The following is a 15626-nucleotide window of genomic DNA, read 5'->3' as shown; positions in this document are numbered from 1 at the left end:
AAACAAAAAAAGTCAATGGGAGGGGATCTGATCCCCATGACTCGCCTTATATACGCCACTGTGAGTACTTATAAGTGTGTTTTAGCACCAATTAATTATAAATATATTATACACAGATAATCAGATCAAACAAACGTAACAATATGTGTGTTTCAATAATTTTGTATGTGAAAGAATAAAATTTACTTACTATATACATTTCAAAATTTTCTGATTTTCAAGAATTTTTTTCCAAAAATACTCAAAATAATTATTTTGTCAATTAAAAATGCATTCAATAACAAAAAAAAAGTGTAAGCCGATAACCTTAATTAATGATCGACGATTGGTCAACTTATAGAAATAATTCAATTATGTACTATTGTATATATTAATATAAAGGAACGAATAATACTTATACTTAATTATTATATGTCTATATTTATTATAGATAGGGCATTTATGAGATAATATTGCGGTGATCTAAGTGTTAAATAAATCGAATTTAATAACGATGTGTATTTAAATTGATATATTATTGTGTATGTAATTTACTCATTACAGTTTACTCTATACTCTATCGATAATTATAAATAATCGAAAGGATTGAAGTGATCAGTATATATATCAGTGATCAATACAGTGTGATCACGATAAGTGGAAACACTCAATAACTATGTGCAGGCTTCATATATTTCAATTCTGCTTTTTCGGCTAACTAATAAACATTATTATACACATTTTCAAATAATTAGACTATTTTTTTGACACTTAACTTTGCGCATGCGCACAATAACTTTTTTTTTAAATGGCATGATCCATTTTTGACCACAAATTATTTTTTTTGGTATTTTTTTATGAATTTTAGTGGTTGAATTTCTTTTCTAAGTCAAAAAATGACCGAGTTACAGCAATTTGATTTTACGTTATTACAATAGGTAAACAGGTATTTCATAAATTGGATTAGTTATTTTTATTTTTTTATTATTAACTAAGTATTTTATAATCTGTTATACCCGTGCAAATAACGTAAAATCAAATTGCTGTAACTCGGTCATTTTTTGACTTAGAAAAGAAATTTAACCACTAAAATTCATAAAAAAATACCAAAAAAAATAATTTGTGGTCAAAAATGGATCATGCCATTTAAAAAAAAAGTTATTGTGCGCATGCGCAAAGTTAAGTGTCAAAAAAATAGTCTAATTATTTGAAAATGTGTATAATAATGTTTATTAGTTAGCCGAAAAAGCAGAATTGAAATATATGAAGCCTGCACATAGTTATTGAGTGTTTCCACTTATCGTGATCACACTGTATATATAGTGATTAGCAATAGACAAATACAAGACAATGTATAATACATATATTATATATAGCATTTACAGGGTGTCCCGTGAGGATTACCAATTAGCTGTAGAAATGGACTCGCCACCCAGATAAAAATCAGTTTTTCGTTGTTTTAAACTATAAAAAACATATTAAAAATTAATGAAAATAAAATGTTGAAAGGTCAGCATTTTCAGCAAAATAAACGCTATAAAATAGGTATCTTTATTTTTTTTTTTTAACTTTTTATCAAAAATTAAATTAAATTAAAAGATAAAATACATCTAGTCCTTGTCTACGAGAGTTTAATAATTGAAAACAGATTTATGATATATTTATTATCTCAGGAGATATCGCAATGGGTAAATCCTCGCGAAAACCCGGTAATATGTTTCAAAAAGTTGTATTTCAGTGAAAAACAAAGAACTATACCTACCTACGGGAAGAAAATTTGTAATAAACAACCGAACTCATCAATGAAATCTATACATAATGCATCTTTTAGTTTCACTTTATTATATAGAACTACCTATAAAAGAAGTACCTATTGGCTATTATACACGTACCTGGAGATACGTTCATCAATTAAATAATTCAAACACGACGTGCATTGGCAATACATCTGCGATACATATTATAAGAGTACATTTAACTCCTGCAGTATCCAATGATGAATAATTAACGAGCAAGTCCGGTACACATTTAATTCAGAGAATCAACTGATCCACGTGCCTAAGCTCGTTAAACACCTGCATAACTGGATTTTTTATTGATCAAATGTTGATATAATAGAGTGTTCGAATAAATAACCACTTTAATAACAATCCTTTTAATTTTTTTCTTTGCATAAATTACTTTTTTACCGCACTCGTGTTTCTGCAATGTTATAATATTATTACCGCGTATTTAAGAACACGTTAAAGTGAAAAAAAACCGGATTCGATGTGCGCATGCGCAAACTGAACACGAGCCATGCACCATCTGCTCCTGGCCGGCGTACAGGGACAGGCTTGAACGGACTAGTTTACCGTGTTCAGTTTGAAACGAAGTGTTCAGGCAAGATAACAACCATGTTTCTGTTCCTGGTGGTAACTGTTGCTCTATGCGTATTCACGGATCCCGCCAAGTCTCAAACAGCACTCGATAAAGACGAGTTGAGGGCTATTAAAAACCAACTGAATTTGCTGATAGAAAAAAGACAACAGGATTACCAGCAGTTGGAAAAATCGCTTTACGAATCTCTGAAAGGAAACACAGACCTCGACGCGTTGAAAGAAGAAATTCAATTGATCAGGTGAATATATTATATTATATTATATTTTGTCATGAATCTTACCAAATATATAATTAGTCGATATAGTGTACACTGTACATACTTGGGTATCAATTGACAATTACTAATAGTAGACTACTAAATATATTACTTCGAGGCCAATAATATTCCATTATATTTTAATATTTTAAATAAGTACAAGTATAATACAGCATTATAATTCATCATTATATTTAACATACATATCATATTGTATACTGATCTCTTATATTTATTATTATTTAGTCTATTTATAATTTTAGCAATTAAAAGTTACTTTTTCAATTACTAAATAAAACGATATCACAAAAAGTTTTAAATCTCAGAAAATTTGTTTAGGTAAATTAAAGTAACCAATGATCTAAGTTTATAAATATATTTTTACATATTAATAATTCAATTAAATTATTTATCTTAATTAGTTATTAGAAATTATATCCTACTCTCCGGCCCTTCTTAAAATCCTAAAATTGAAAAATAATAATTATCTAGTATATGCATTAGATAATACATACATTAAAATTGCTTTAATTCAATTATTCCTAGTTGCCTTAATTTTTAACTAATTATTAATTTAATACTTCACTAAAATTTAATGGCCCAGCCACTATATCATATTTAAGTTACCATTAGCTTTCTACTGATTCAATAAATATTTACCAATTTGCAGGAATTAGGTACAATTTATTTTTAATTAACTTGGTACTTTATTTACTAAGCGTGTTCTGGTTAAAATCAAGTGTACAATACTGTTCATTTCGTGTTTTTATACACGATAGTTTATGATCTAGTAGCAACTATTATATATTATTTTATAAACAAATAATTATATTCATAAATATAAATTTCATCTATTATTTATCTATCATTCCCACATATTGAACAAAACTTTTATTTAAGGCATTAATGTTTAAAAAAAAAAAAATAATAACTATAAATTTATCTGTTACTAATTTATTTTGAGCACATTGAACCTCACCAACATTAACAATTTTATATAATTAAAGCTATAGTTATCAGTTTTTTCGACTAAATATACCTACATCTACTCTATACGTTGGGCTGTAAGATAAAATTACCTTAGAAAATTATATGATATTAATTATATCATTTTATTTTTATAAAATTAACTTTTGAACATTATAATAATAACAATAACATAACTAAAATAAATACTTAACATGCAGTTATTATAAATTCATATAAAAAATTTAATCATCGTAAAAAGTAATAAAAAGTAATGATAAATATATTTAATTACCTGTGATAACTTGTAAACACAAAGTTTAGTGATCTTGACGATAGTCCGGACTCGGAGTCAGGAGTTATTGTGAACAAAATAGCAGTGTGGATAAAATGTTAACGAAGACGTTAAAAATCGTTACACAAATCCACGTGCCTGGAGTAACATTATTTTTAGAAACGACTAACTGGCAAACGCAAAGAGTTATTTACATTGTGTCATAATATAGTGTTGGTTTTAAAAATTAAGATATTGCAAATATTACTTTTATACCTGTTATGAATGTATCGTAGTAAGGAGTAAACAGATTGAAAAAAATATGATGATTTAAGTTTCACGTGAAATAAAATATTCCAAATGTTTTATTTTATTTCAAATTATATCCTAAACAAAACAACCGACAGATTTAAATTCCAAAAATTGAATTGTATCTAATATTAAAATATCTCTTGTCTTATTTTCACATATATGTCGTAAATACTGAAAATATTTCTTATGAATATTTATCGTATACGTTTCTACTTTCTAGTACATAAGCTCATAAATAGAATACCTACATTAAGATACTATAGTATCTGAAGAAATTAAAATAACAAAGATTGAAATACATAACAACCGAATTTGTAAGCCACGTTCAATAATTTATTAAACATTAAATTAATACTATATAAATATATCTTCATCAGGTTTCTACCAAACATACTAATTATATTAATAGTCGATTATAGTAATTTATCAAATAGTGAAATAAATAGTATTTGACTATGTACCCAACTATAATAGGTGCACATAATTTTTATGCAAATGTTTTTGAATATACGTACTCAGGGTTCCATTTAATTTTTGATTGGGATTACAGTTTATATTTCTAATATCATGATATTATTAGATAATCTACTGATATTTTACAGGATGGTTAACTAATTATATATTTTATTAATAACTGTAATAATAAGCATAATGAATAACGCAACGCAAAGATCACATCCTAGTTCCAATATATTTGTAGGCGTAATAATAATATAATAATAAAATAGGTATCTAGTAAGTTGTTTTTTATTAAATAACTAGTATTTAGTTTACGTTGTAAATGTTAATAATATATCATTTTTAAGTAGATATGTCAAGTTATAAAAATATATTAATTACCTACGCATTGTCTACAACATTTCTTGTAAAGTTGTAAATATGGGATTTATTTATTTAAACTAACATTTTTTTTTACATATTATTGTTAACATAACATTTTAGATATTTACATAGAATGAAAGATACAATAAGGAGTGAAATTATTATGTATCGTATCCGGATGTTCACACATTGGCGTGTTTATTTTTAATTGTTAAACTAGTAGCGCGATGTATAACATTCGTTTTTGAGGTTAAATTCAGTAGAAATAAATGCACATAAATACACATAATAATATTATTCTGAATGATTAAAATAAATGTAATATATTCATTATTCATAGGTTTTTTGCAGTATAATTACTAGAGAAGCAATTTTAATTTTTAACAATTCAGAAACACAAACCTTCTTTAATAATGTACATTTCCATATAGAATACCTATAGAGTAACTTATAAATTATGATAAATCATTTAAATAGTAATTTTATATCAATCATAATATGTTACTGTCTTTATATTAGGGATGAACATACGAGGATGGCCCATTCTAACAGCGATGGGATCCGCGATAAAGTAGCCGTAGGATGGCTAAAGGAAGTAATTGGTGGTTTGAGATCAGAAATGCAAGCAGTGTGGTCGGCCATCAATGAAACGGCACAGATACACAAGACTGTAGCCATACAAAACGATCTGCAAGCACTGAGGAATGACTTGGATTCTGACCGAAAAGACTTGCAAACAATGCAAGGAGAATTACTGTCAGTTAAGAAGAATGTGGAAGAAATATCTGCTAAGCATTCCGAATTGGAGAAAAAGATTAACACCATGGCTAAACATCAAAACATAATTGATAAAGTGAGCGAAACTTAGAAATTGTTTTTTTTCCTTAGATATATATTATAACTTATAAGGAACAGCCGAGTAGAAATGCGTTCATTACCTAGGTATATAAATATACAATAGACGAATAAACAAATATAGATTCAAATCACTAATAATATTGGAGGAAAAATAATTACACTTTAAAGACAATGACAGGCGATAATTATTTTTTTGGAAAATATTCAGTTGCAAATATTTACAATGAGAATTTTACATAGCATATATTATATTTATGATGGTGAAAAATTGACTTGAGGTGAAGCCTCTCCTTGGCGGTAAATACGAAGAGAAAATGTATCAGTTTAAATACGTATAGGTACCTATGCAGTTGTGCAGTGTGTGCATATATTTTTATTTATTATACACCCCGCATGGCGCTCTTCTCAATTAAATAAAAAATGTGCGCATATAGGTATCAATCGCAATTTCAAACGTCACGTCGTGACGTATTTTACACAGAATTTTTTAAAAATAAATAAATAACAAAGACCAATATTCTACCTTCGTGATAATAATAATTACTATCAAACCATATGGCTAACGTGGGTGCACGTCTGCCGCCAGACAGATATTTGTTCCCGCATTGGCCAAATGGCGTTTTCGGTGATTTTTTTATGGGGAAGATCAAACATCAAAACGAGCGCATACCTATATATAATATACTGTCTAGCGTCTATCCGTGTATATACCCGACTATTATAATGTTTATACTAAGGTATATAACAAAAGCGCGCACTATGTAACAAATCAAAACATTAAGTCACGTTTATAATTATTATTGTATTCATTTTCCAGAAAAACAACGAAAATGACATACAAACCGCCTATAAAAACGTTTATAAAGTGAGTATTTATGTACTTACATATTATACAATTTCTATAGTATAGAAAATCTCTAAAAATCTTTCATCGGGGTCCGTGTTCTACAAAAGGTTAAGAACCGCTGTTCTATAACTATAAAAAATAAACAAGTTAGGAGAGCTCAGTCTGCAAGCGTTCCAAATTCTCGGTTTCTAAACGCATACCTATTTCTTATCTATAGTAGGTATTTATTAATTAATTTATGTAAAATTTAAAAATAATTTAAGGACTTGAAAACGCTTATGTTTAGAAACATAATTCAATTAAATACCTTAAATCGTATACAAAAAAAAATTATATTTTGGGACCGACTTTTTAATATTGACTATTATGAATCTATATATTAAAAATTCGTATTTATAGTAACCAATATTTTAATGCTGACTAGTAAATAGATTTAATTTTAATTTTTATCTTTTATCTTCGAAGTTAATACTTAATATCAACTCGTAACTATATGTATCTACTGATATAATAAATGATCAAACGAACACAACGGGGATATAGTGTTCTAAATTAAATAATTTACATTTTACAGTAAAACGAGTGGGATTTATTCAAAAAAAAAACATAACTTTATACAAAAAAAAAAAATTCAATATTTAGAAAAAAATGGTCTTTGTGTATTACCTATATAATAAAAATGTCCAAGTTGAATCAGAATTTGAATAAGTTCATTATTAAAGGAAATATGGAGATAAGCATGCTGCTTGGTGAATCGCATATAGGTAGTTACTTCTTAAAAGTATTTAAATCCATTTAAAATCATACAAAGATAATATTTTTTTTAAATAATAACTTGGTAAACAATTACATAAAAGACTTCAAATCGTCTTTTCATGAAACTGAGTTGGGTTTTTTTTTAAGGTTATAACTTATCAAATTATTTGACACTAACATCACTATAGTATCACTGCTGATTACTATCTGTAGATGCGTGTATTGTGCAATCGTTATAAACATATTCGTATATAACACCCAATTTTTGTTTGTAATGCAGCGAGTAGCGTTTAACGTTGACGACGACAACAATAACATCGAGCGTTTGCGGACGAACGTCATCACCACCATGGTGACGGACCGAGAGGCGCAAGAGCTGGAACAGCTGGAGTCATCGCGCAAATACCTGGCGCACCGGATGGCCCGTCTGGAGAAGCGTATGAAGGGCGTGCTATACCGAGAGAGCGCGGCTATTGAGCGGGAAAACCGTCTGTCCCGGCTGGAGGCTGACCTTAACGCCACCAAGGAAGCGCTGGCGTTTAACGCCACGCGCCAGGATGCCACCCAGGACAGGCTTCACGGGTCCTTACTAGAGCTGCTGGAAAGCGTGGAAAATCTTGACGACCGAGTGGACGCGTGTCTGCCGGAAGTGCGTAAAGAAATATCGAAAATCGAATTTACCGTGGCCCGGATAAACGCATCCGTGGCCATCATTAAAGAAGACCAAGTGAGTCCGGCAATATATTATATCATCTATTATATACATATTATGTCACTATATTATAAAATCGAAAAATTCACCCAAACTCGGATACTTAGGTATTATGTTCTACGTTATATTAATATAGTATTTTAGTATTTGTATAGGTAGTAATTATATTATATTTAAACGCATCGTATATCGCGTATAATTATTTGTATAGATACTTCGTAGGTACCTACATCATAGTCTATAGATCATATTATCAACGAATTTATTGTAAGTGTGTAACGATTGTGTTTACAGAACAACCAAATGTTGACTACAAAAGCCCTCGGCGAAGGGATGTCGGCCATACAGAGAAAAATGACCATGTACAACAATGAAAAACAAATCGGGAAAACGGTTACTAACCCTAATGTGAGTACCTATATCATAGCTATAACATATAAACATCTACGACTACCTATTTTATTTTACCTCCTTACACCTAAATGTACTTTAAATGAATTAACAACCTTTATTTATCTGACAGGTAGGTCACATTTAAAATAATTTATTAAAAAAAAATCAAATAATTATAATTAACATGTCAAAGTTCCAATTAATTGTTTACATAAAAAAATATCGTTAAAATGAATAAATTGTTATAATTTCTATACTATATGTAGGTATGCATGACTGATTGTTAACTTAGTCAGGTAAATTATTCTCCTAGGACTTTTTTGTAGTCTAACTAGTCTACCATATACATAATATACTCAAACATTACGGCAGTAGATAAATCGTATTGAATTAATTTTGGTCCTTCGGTTTTGTAATTTTCTGTATACGTACCTATACAAGCATTTTAGTTTTCTTTTTAAAAAAAAAGCAGATTTCGGAATTTTGCTCATTACCTATGAGATATATAATAAATTATAATATTACGTCAACGTTAGCACCCGTACGCGATTCGCCGAATTTCCATCCTGCAGTTCAACAAAAAAACTGGTCCATCGTCATCTGCGGTGGTTTCATAGTTCGCTATAGCCTATAATGTTATTGTGCCACAGATAATAATAATAATACATACATAGGGGCCCCCGGAGCGATGCACACGCTGCCCGGCGGCGGCAGGTGGTTTGTATTTTTACCATATTATTCGTTTCGTCCCATCGTGAGCAAGCACGAGGTCACAGTCGGCGGCGCGACGGTGGTCAGGTGCTCCTCACACCTGCCCAATTCCATATGTCGGACGAACTGGCTCCTTGTAATACACTCATAGTACCTACAGCACGCACGCACGTAATAAAAATAGTGGACTATAGTAAATAATATGTATAGTGAATTATGAACATAGTTATAATAATATGCACGTACTTCTATGATAAAAAAAAAAAAAAATTAAAAATAACGTTGCACAATAATACGCGAGCAGGACAACCATTACTGTATTTTGCGATGTACGAAATTAAAACAATGAGCTATACTACTATAGTATATTATTATACCGACGTACAAATGTACGATAATATGCATTCACGAAAAAACTCAATAAAACGGAAGTGTTGCGCGGGGACTCAAAAAAGGAATAGAATAGGTATAATACGCATTCCGCTAAAATTCAGTTTTTTTTATTTTTTTTATTGTCATTTAGAGAATATTATCATGAAAGAACCTGTTAAAACAAAACGGTTATAAAAAATATATAAATTTTTGAACGATTATTAAGCATAATCGAGTGTACGATCAATAAGTATAATATATATAGTTGTACGCTCATTATGATATTACCATCATAGTCCATAATACATTTTTTTTCACAAAAGTATAAGATAAACTTTGTAAGACTGTAAAAGAGTAAAATATTTCTTAGTTTCTTACCCCGAGTTGAAAGATATAAATAGATAAGGGAAAATATTCTTTCTTCACGTAAAATAATGACTATCAAGGCAGTATCTTTTTTAATAATCAATAATATTACCCATCATACTATGAATAATAATTATACTCCTATTGTACTATAATGATAGTAATATTAACTACAGATGTCGCCATAACAGATATTTCGAAACCGGGAAGAATAAAATATTTTTTAATCAAGAAAAATATCATCAAAAACATTGTTTTGACGTTTGCAAACGTAATTATTGTATTAATATTTACTCAGCTCAACAGTTGTCAGTTATTGTTTTCATGCAGAATTGTGCATATTCCATAACCATTAACTTGTTTGAAACCATGTCTGTGCCAATCTATGCCTTATAGATATAATACCGTAAAATACATCATTGTAACATTCGTAACCACTGCTAATAGCTAATTAACATATTTTAGCATATTTTATACTGCTTGAAGTATGAAAATATTTATGAAATTGATTTCAATCTAATAGAACCATTGTTTTCATTTTTAGATAATGAAAGAAAATTGTACGGAATGTGCACATGCAATCGACGAATTGGCCACATTGCAAAATTCATTCGAAAGAATTGTCGACGGACTTCCCAAAGGTATGTGAGAAACTGAGAACTATCCCACATATTTTGTCAGCGTGTGTATAAATACTTATCATACTATTACCATTTAAATATTATGTGCTATTATTTTCACTATAATTAATTTAGAAAAAAAAAATGTTTTATTCATCAACAATAATATCCGTGTACAATATCACGAGGGAAAAAGTGTCTAATGCCATAGTGCATTAATACATATTATTATTATTTTTTATAGTTATAATACGCTCAGTGACGGCACGCTAAGGGGTGGGTAGTTGGTGCAAATACCCAGAGCCCCATGTCCAGGGGGGTCCATGTCTACTAATTTTTTATTAATAATTTTATGGTATTTAGAGAAAAAAAATTCAGGGCCTCACCAAAAATATTGTCCAGGGTCCCAAAATACGTAGTGCCGTCACTGTATATACGTATAGGCTTATTATTATGTATTTATATACGAATATACTATTATATATAATATTATAAAAGGATTATGATAGAAGACATATATGTAAAGTTAAAATAACGAGTTGAAATCGAAAAAGTCCGTTAAATAATTCTTGAAGCGTAAACTATAAATGGGGTTGCTCATATTACCCTGCAGCAAGTATTTACTAGTTAATTATTTTGATCGGTTAACCATATCGAATATTACTGCAGGTGGTTTTTTTTATTCATATTCATCCGGTTACTATTGCATTGTTTCCGTTTTCCATGTTTATATATGCGGCATTATGTGCGTCATGTAGTAAATAATAGAACATGTATAATACAAATAACTAATTACTGGGTATATAGCTACTGGTATGACTTAAAGTATATCCATAATAGGTACTTGTACCTTCAGGGCTTCATCTGAATAAAAATTATTAAATTTACTTAATTGCCTAGTCTGTATTTCCATAAATGTATAACTAATAGGCAATAGCTAGAATTACATGTTTAATATCCAAATTATAATATGCAGTATAATATAGAGCATATTATGTATGTGTTGTAACTAAACGTCTAAACATATGACTATGTGGTATGTACTTCAATGTATTAATGTATACAAATTAATAGTATAATACATTATATATATATATATATATTTATAGATACTGCAGGTATAATATTATTCCTTATTTCCGTATACTAGTATACTACCATCACGAAGTTTATTAATTTTCTTACGCAAATATTATAATTTTTTAATAAACTAGATAGGCCAGATAGGGAAATTATAGATGTGTCAAATGCGTCCCGTGAAGGTTTCTGCGCTATAACTATTATTTTCGAAATTCAAAAAATACATAGGTGCATTGTAAAAATATAACATATTGACGATAAATAAATATCTGTATTAACTTAATCAATATAAATTATAGGTTTTACTATACGGAGTAGGAACATACATTTTATATTATATATTATATTATATACAATTGTATATTTATGATATTTTTATCATTATTAATTATATGTAGTTATCTAATAATTTAATATTTTTATTGTATAGATTGTTCTAAAATGAAACACTCGGGAACGTACCTGATAGCACCGGATGGAAAAAACCCTTTGCTCGTTCAATGTGTCTTAACGGATGGTATGTCTTGGATTACGGTACAAAAAAGGACCAATGACCATCTCAAATTCAATAACAATTGGAACGAGTATGCCAAAGGTTTCGGAAATTTATACGGTAAGTGAATATGGAATATATATCAATTATAGTATTAATATTAATTTACAAGTAAAATGATAAATGAATACATATAAACTTATTTATGTTTAATAATTACAATCACCTAACTTGTAATTAGTTTAGTGAGTGAATTAATAATAATTTGAATTAAAAAAAGTATTGGGATGATTAGAAAATAGAAAGAACCTTATTAAGTTTATTATTAAGGCCCAAGGAGTTATCCAGGGGTACCTACAAGGTTCTCCAGCCCACTCAAAAAAAGTTGATTCCTACTTTTTTTAGTATTTATAGACCTAGTAAATAAAAAATACCAAATGATACGGTTTGTTGGCAGCGCATAATTACACCGATACAACTATATAAATATAAGAGCCAAACTTCCAGACCACATAATAATCGCGTTCACATGTATAATAAATAACAAAAAATTTACAGCAGAAAATTTTAATTTTTTTTTTCAATTGATTCCCAAACCAAAAAATAAAATAAAATCCAGACTGAAGCCTATATTTACGTCCTTCTGTAAGTCTTTAGATTCTACTAGATCGAGCACAATATTTTTATTCGTAAATCGTTTTGACAACTGAGTAACCGACCCCCATAGTTCTATAGAAACCAATAAACTATACCAACCCTTACAATACCTACGGGCTACAGTCATCTAACGGTATTTTTCAAGGATTTACTGAATACTGATGCGCAGTTTAAATATGTTGTTATAGAAATTCCTAATATAACTACAATTACATTTTGTTTAGGTAGATACCTATAATATATTTATATGGGTTATGGGTATATCATAATGTGAGGTCAAAACAAAATTAACGTTTTTATGTCATTTTTCAATTTGAAAAGAAAAGAAAAGCACAAAAGCCAAATATAATCAGCTGTACCAAAATATCATACAGCTGATCAGTTTTTATTAATAAATTTAAAAATATAAATCACTTTTATTATACACACAAATGTGTTATGTGTAGGTGTAGTAGAACTATCATATAAATGTTGTATTGTTGTGGTATCTAGTTAATCAGGTGATATAGGTTTATAACAATACCTACTATAGTACTATAATAGATGTAGGTACTCAAGATATTATACGAACAAAAAAAATGTTGAAAGTGCGCCATATATTTTTTTAGATAATTTTGTACTCACTCATCCCTTTCGCGTAGGTAATTGGAGTTTACTGTTTTAGTTGCATATCACTCATGCTTATTTCCTGCGTTTAAATAGAAAATAGTTAAAATTATAGTTAGATAAATAACCTAAGCTATAATAGTTACGACATGGATATTCTCTTAAATGTTAGGTACCTACCTATAATTCTATGGCGTGGCCCATAGTCAATGGTGTAAGCAATTACTAAAATATAAACTCCTTCCTTCCATTTATTACACCATATTCAGCGATTATAATTTATATGAATGCATACATAGGTACATTGATATGTTATGTGTTTATTCGAAAACAAGTAACCCATAGGTAGTAGGTAACTACTACCTACTGGCTACTAATCCGCAATATATTGTTTGAACTGTTTATATTTTATTTTACATTAAAAATCAATTACATTTTTAAGAAGGAGCCAATCCTCCCTCCCCCCGTTTCAACTTCTGACTTCAGAGTGGGAACCAAAATTAAAATAAAAAATTGTATTTTAAATGTGTTTTTGCATATTTAAAGGAGTTTTGAAGTAAATATTTAGATCACTTATCACTATTTAAATGGAATAAGTTCGCTCAAACTCTCCCACCAATTTCCTTCAATGGTACTTACCTACCTGTCTATACATAACATAATTTGTTGCTACTAAATTGATGCGAATTCAATAATAATAATTATTAAAACATTATTATAATGAGGCTTTAAAAAAAAAAAAATATTACTATAAATTATTCTCACCGCGGTTTACAGGCGATTTTTGGTTGGGCAACGAAGCTATCCACCGTTTGACGGCGGACAACGCGTCTTCTCTGCGCGTCCAGATGACCGACATATACGGCAATCATTGGCGGGCGAACTACTCGAACTTTTCGATATCGAACTCCACTGACGGTTACAGGCTGGACATTTCCGGTTACAGTGGCAACGCCACCGACGCTCTGTCCTTCCAAAACGGTCACCGGTTCAGCACGGCAGACCGCGACCAAGACGCCAGCACGGCGAACTGCGCGGCCAACTACGAGGGTGGCTGGTGGTACTCGCGGTGTCAGCACGCAAACCTCAACGGCAAGTACAACTTTGGTCTGACGTGGTTCGACACCAGCCGCAACCAATGGATGGCGATCGCTGAGAGCGAGATGCAAGTCGGACGTCCGGTATCCACATGATAATATTACTGCAGACCACCTATTATATTATTATCATAGGCGTAGATTTGATTGCATTTAAGGGAAGACTTAAATGTTTCTTTAGAAATTAAGAAGTGGGGACTTTAGAAAATGTTCAATAATTCAGGAATCTTAAAATTTTTTTTTGAGAGGAAGGAGGGGAGTCCTACTCACCCATCCAATCGCCGCCTATGACAATTATTATAATACCCGACATATCATGATTACATACTATAATACCTTCGTCCGAACTATGTTCAACCCACACGTGTGCTAGTCAAGTGAAGACAATGTTGAGTTTATATTTTTTATACCTGCATAATATTGTTAGTTTCATTTTTTTTTTCTATTTATATTTTGAACTGATTAGGTAATAGAGCTTTGATAATTTGATTGACGTCATACATTTTATATTTTTTTCAATTCATCTTGATGTCAAATGTTAAGGATATTCACTATAGTCTATAAGAATAATAAACATAACTATTTTTAAGCGGAATTTTACTGTAAAGTGTATTCTGTAGAATAGTAAATTTAAGCAAACGTTTTTTCATTTGTTAAATTTTGATCTCAAAGTATGATCAATAAACATTTAAGTATATGATAATATTATTATTATTATTGATAGTTACTAAATTATGATTTTTATTATTATTATTATTTTTATTATCATAAACATTGTATTGAATCACACTGCACATAATTATTATTTATTTTACGAAAAGCACAGATTTTTATTTTAATAGCACTAATTTAAATTAAAGTACAAAAATATAATGCATGATATTTATGCTCAACACAACATTTATATATAAATAGTTACATAAAAAATATCTTAATTTGTAATATTTATAAAGTACTGAAAACAACATATATTTTATTACGTCATCAACAATAAAGACGATATATAATATTTGATTTTACAATATTTTAATAATTTATTGTATAATTCAATATACACAACAAAATTA

General features: G+C 29.4%; 1 protein-coding gene across 2 annotated transcripts; it reads left to right on the top strand.

The window, feature by feature from the left end:
- Positions 1-2255: 2255 nt before the first annotated feature.
- LOC107171029 (scabrous) lies at positions 2256-15568 on the top strand. Of its 2 annotated transcripts, XM_015521259.2 has the most exons (8): positions 2256-2599; positions 5511-5844; positions 6667-6714; positions 7733-8179; positions 8459-8572; positions 10551-10647; positions 12137-12319; positions 14240-15568. In XM_015521259.2, exons 1-8 carry the CDS (start codon positions 2256-2258, stop codon positions 14653-14655), a joined length of 1983 nt encoding a protein of 660 aa, XP_015376745.2. In that variant the 3' UTR covers positions 14656-15568. The 2 variants fall into 2 exon arrangements, with proteins under 2 accessions (XP_015376745.2, XP_015376746.2); XM_015521260.2 differs by lacking the exon at positions 6667-6714 and having other exon boundaries at positions 2332-2599.
- The last annotated feature ends 58 nt before the right edge of the window (positions 15569-15626 follow it).

This window comes from Diuraphis noxia, unplaced genomic scaffold (genome assembly GCF_037042655.1).
Source record: "Diuraphis noxia isolate RWA-SAM2 unplaced genomic scaffold, SU_Dnox_SAM2 contig0005, whole genome shotgun sequence".
Classification (NCBI taxonomy): Eukaryota; Metazoa; Arthropoda; class Insecta; order Hemiptera; family Aphididae; genus Diuraphis; species Diuraphis noxia.
Note: the sequence above shows the minus strand (reverse complement) of the source record. Positions and strands in the feature narration are given on the sequence as shown.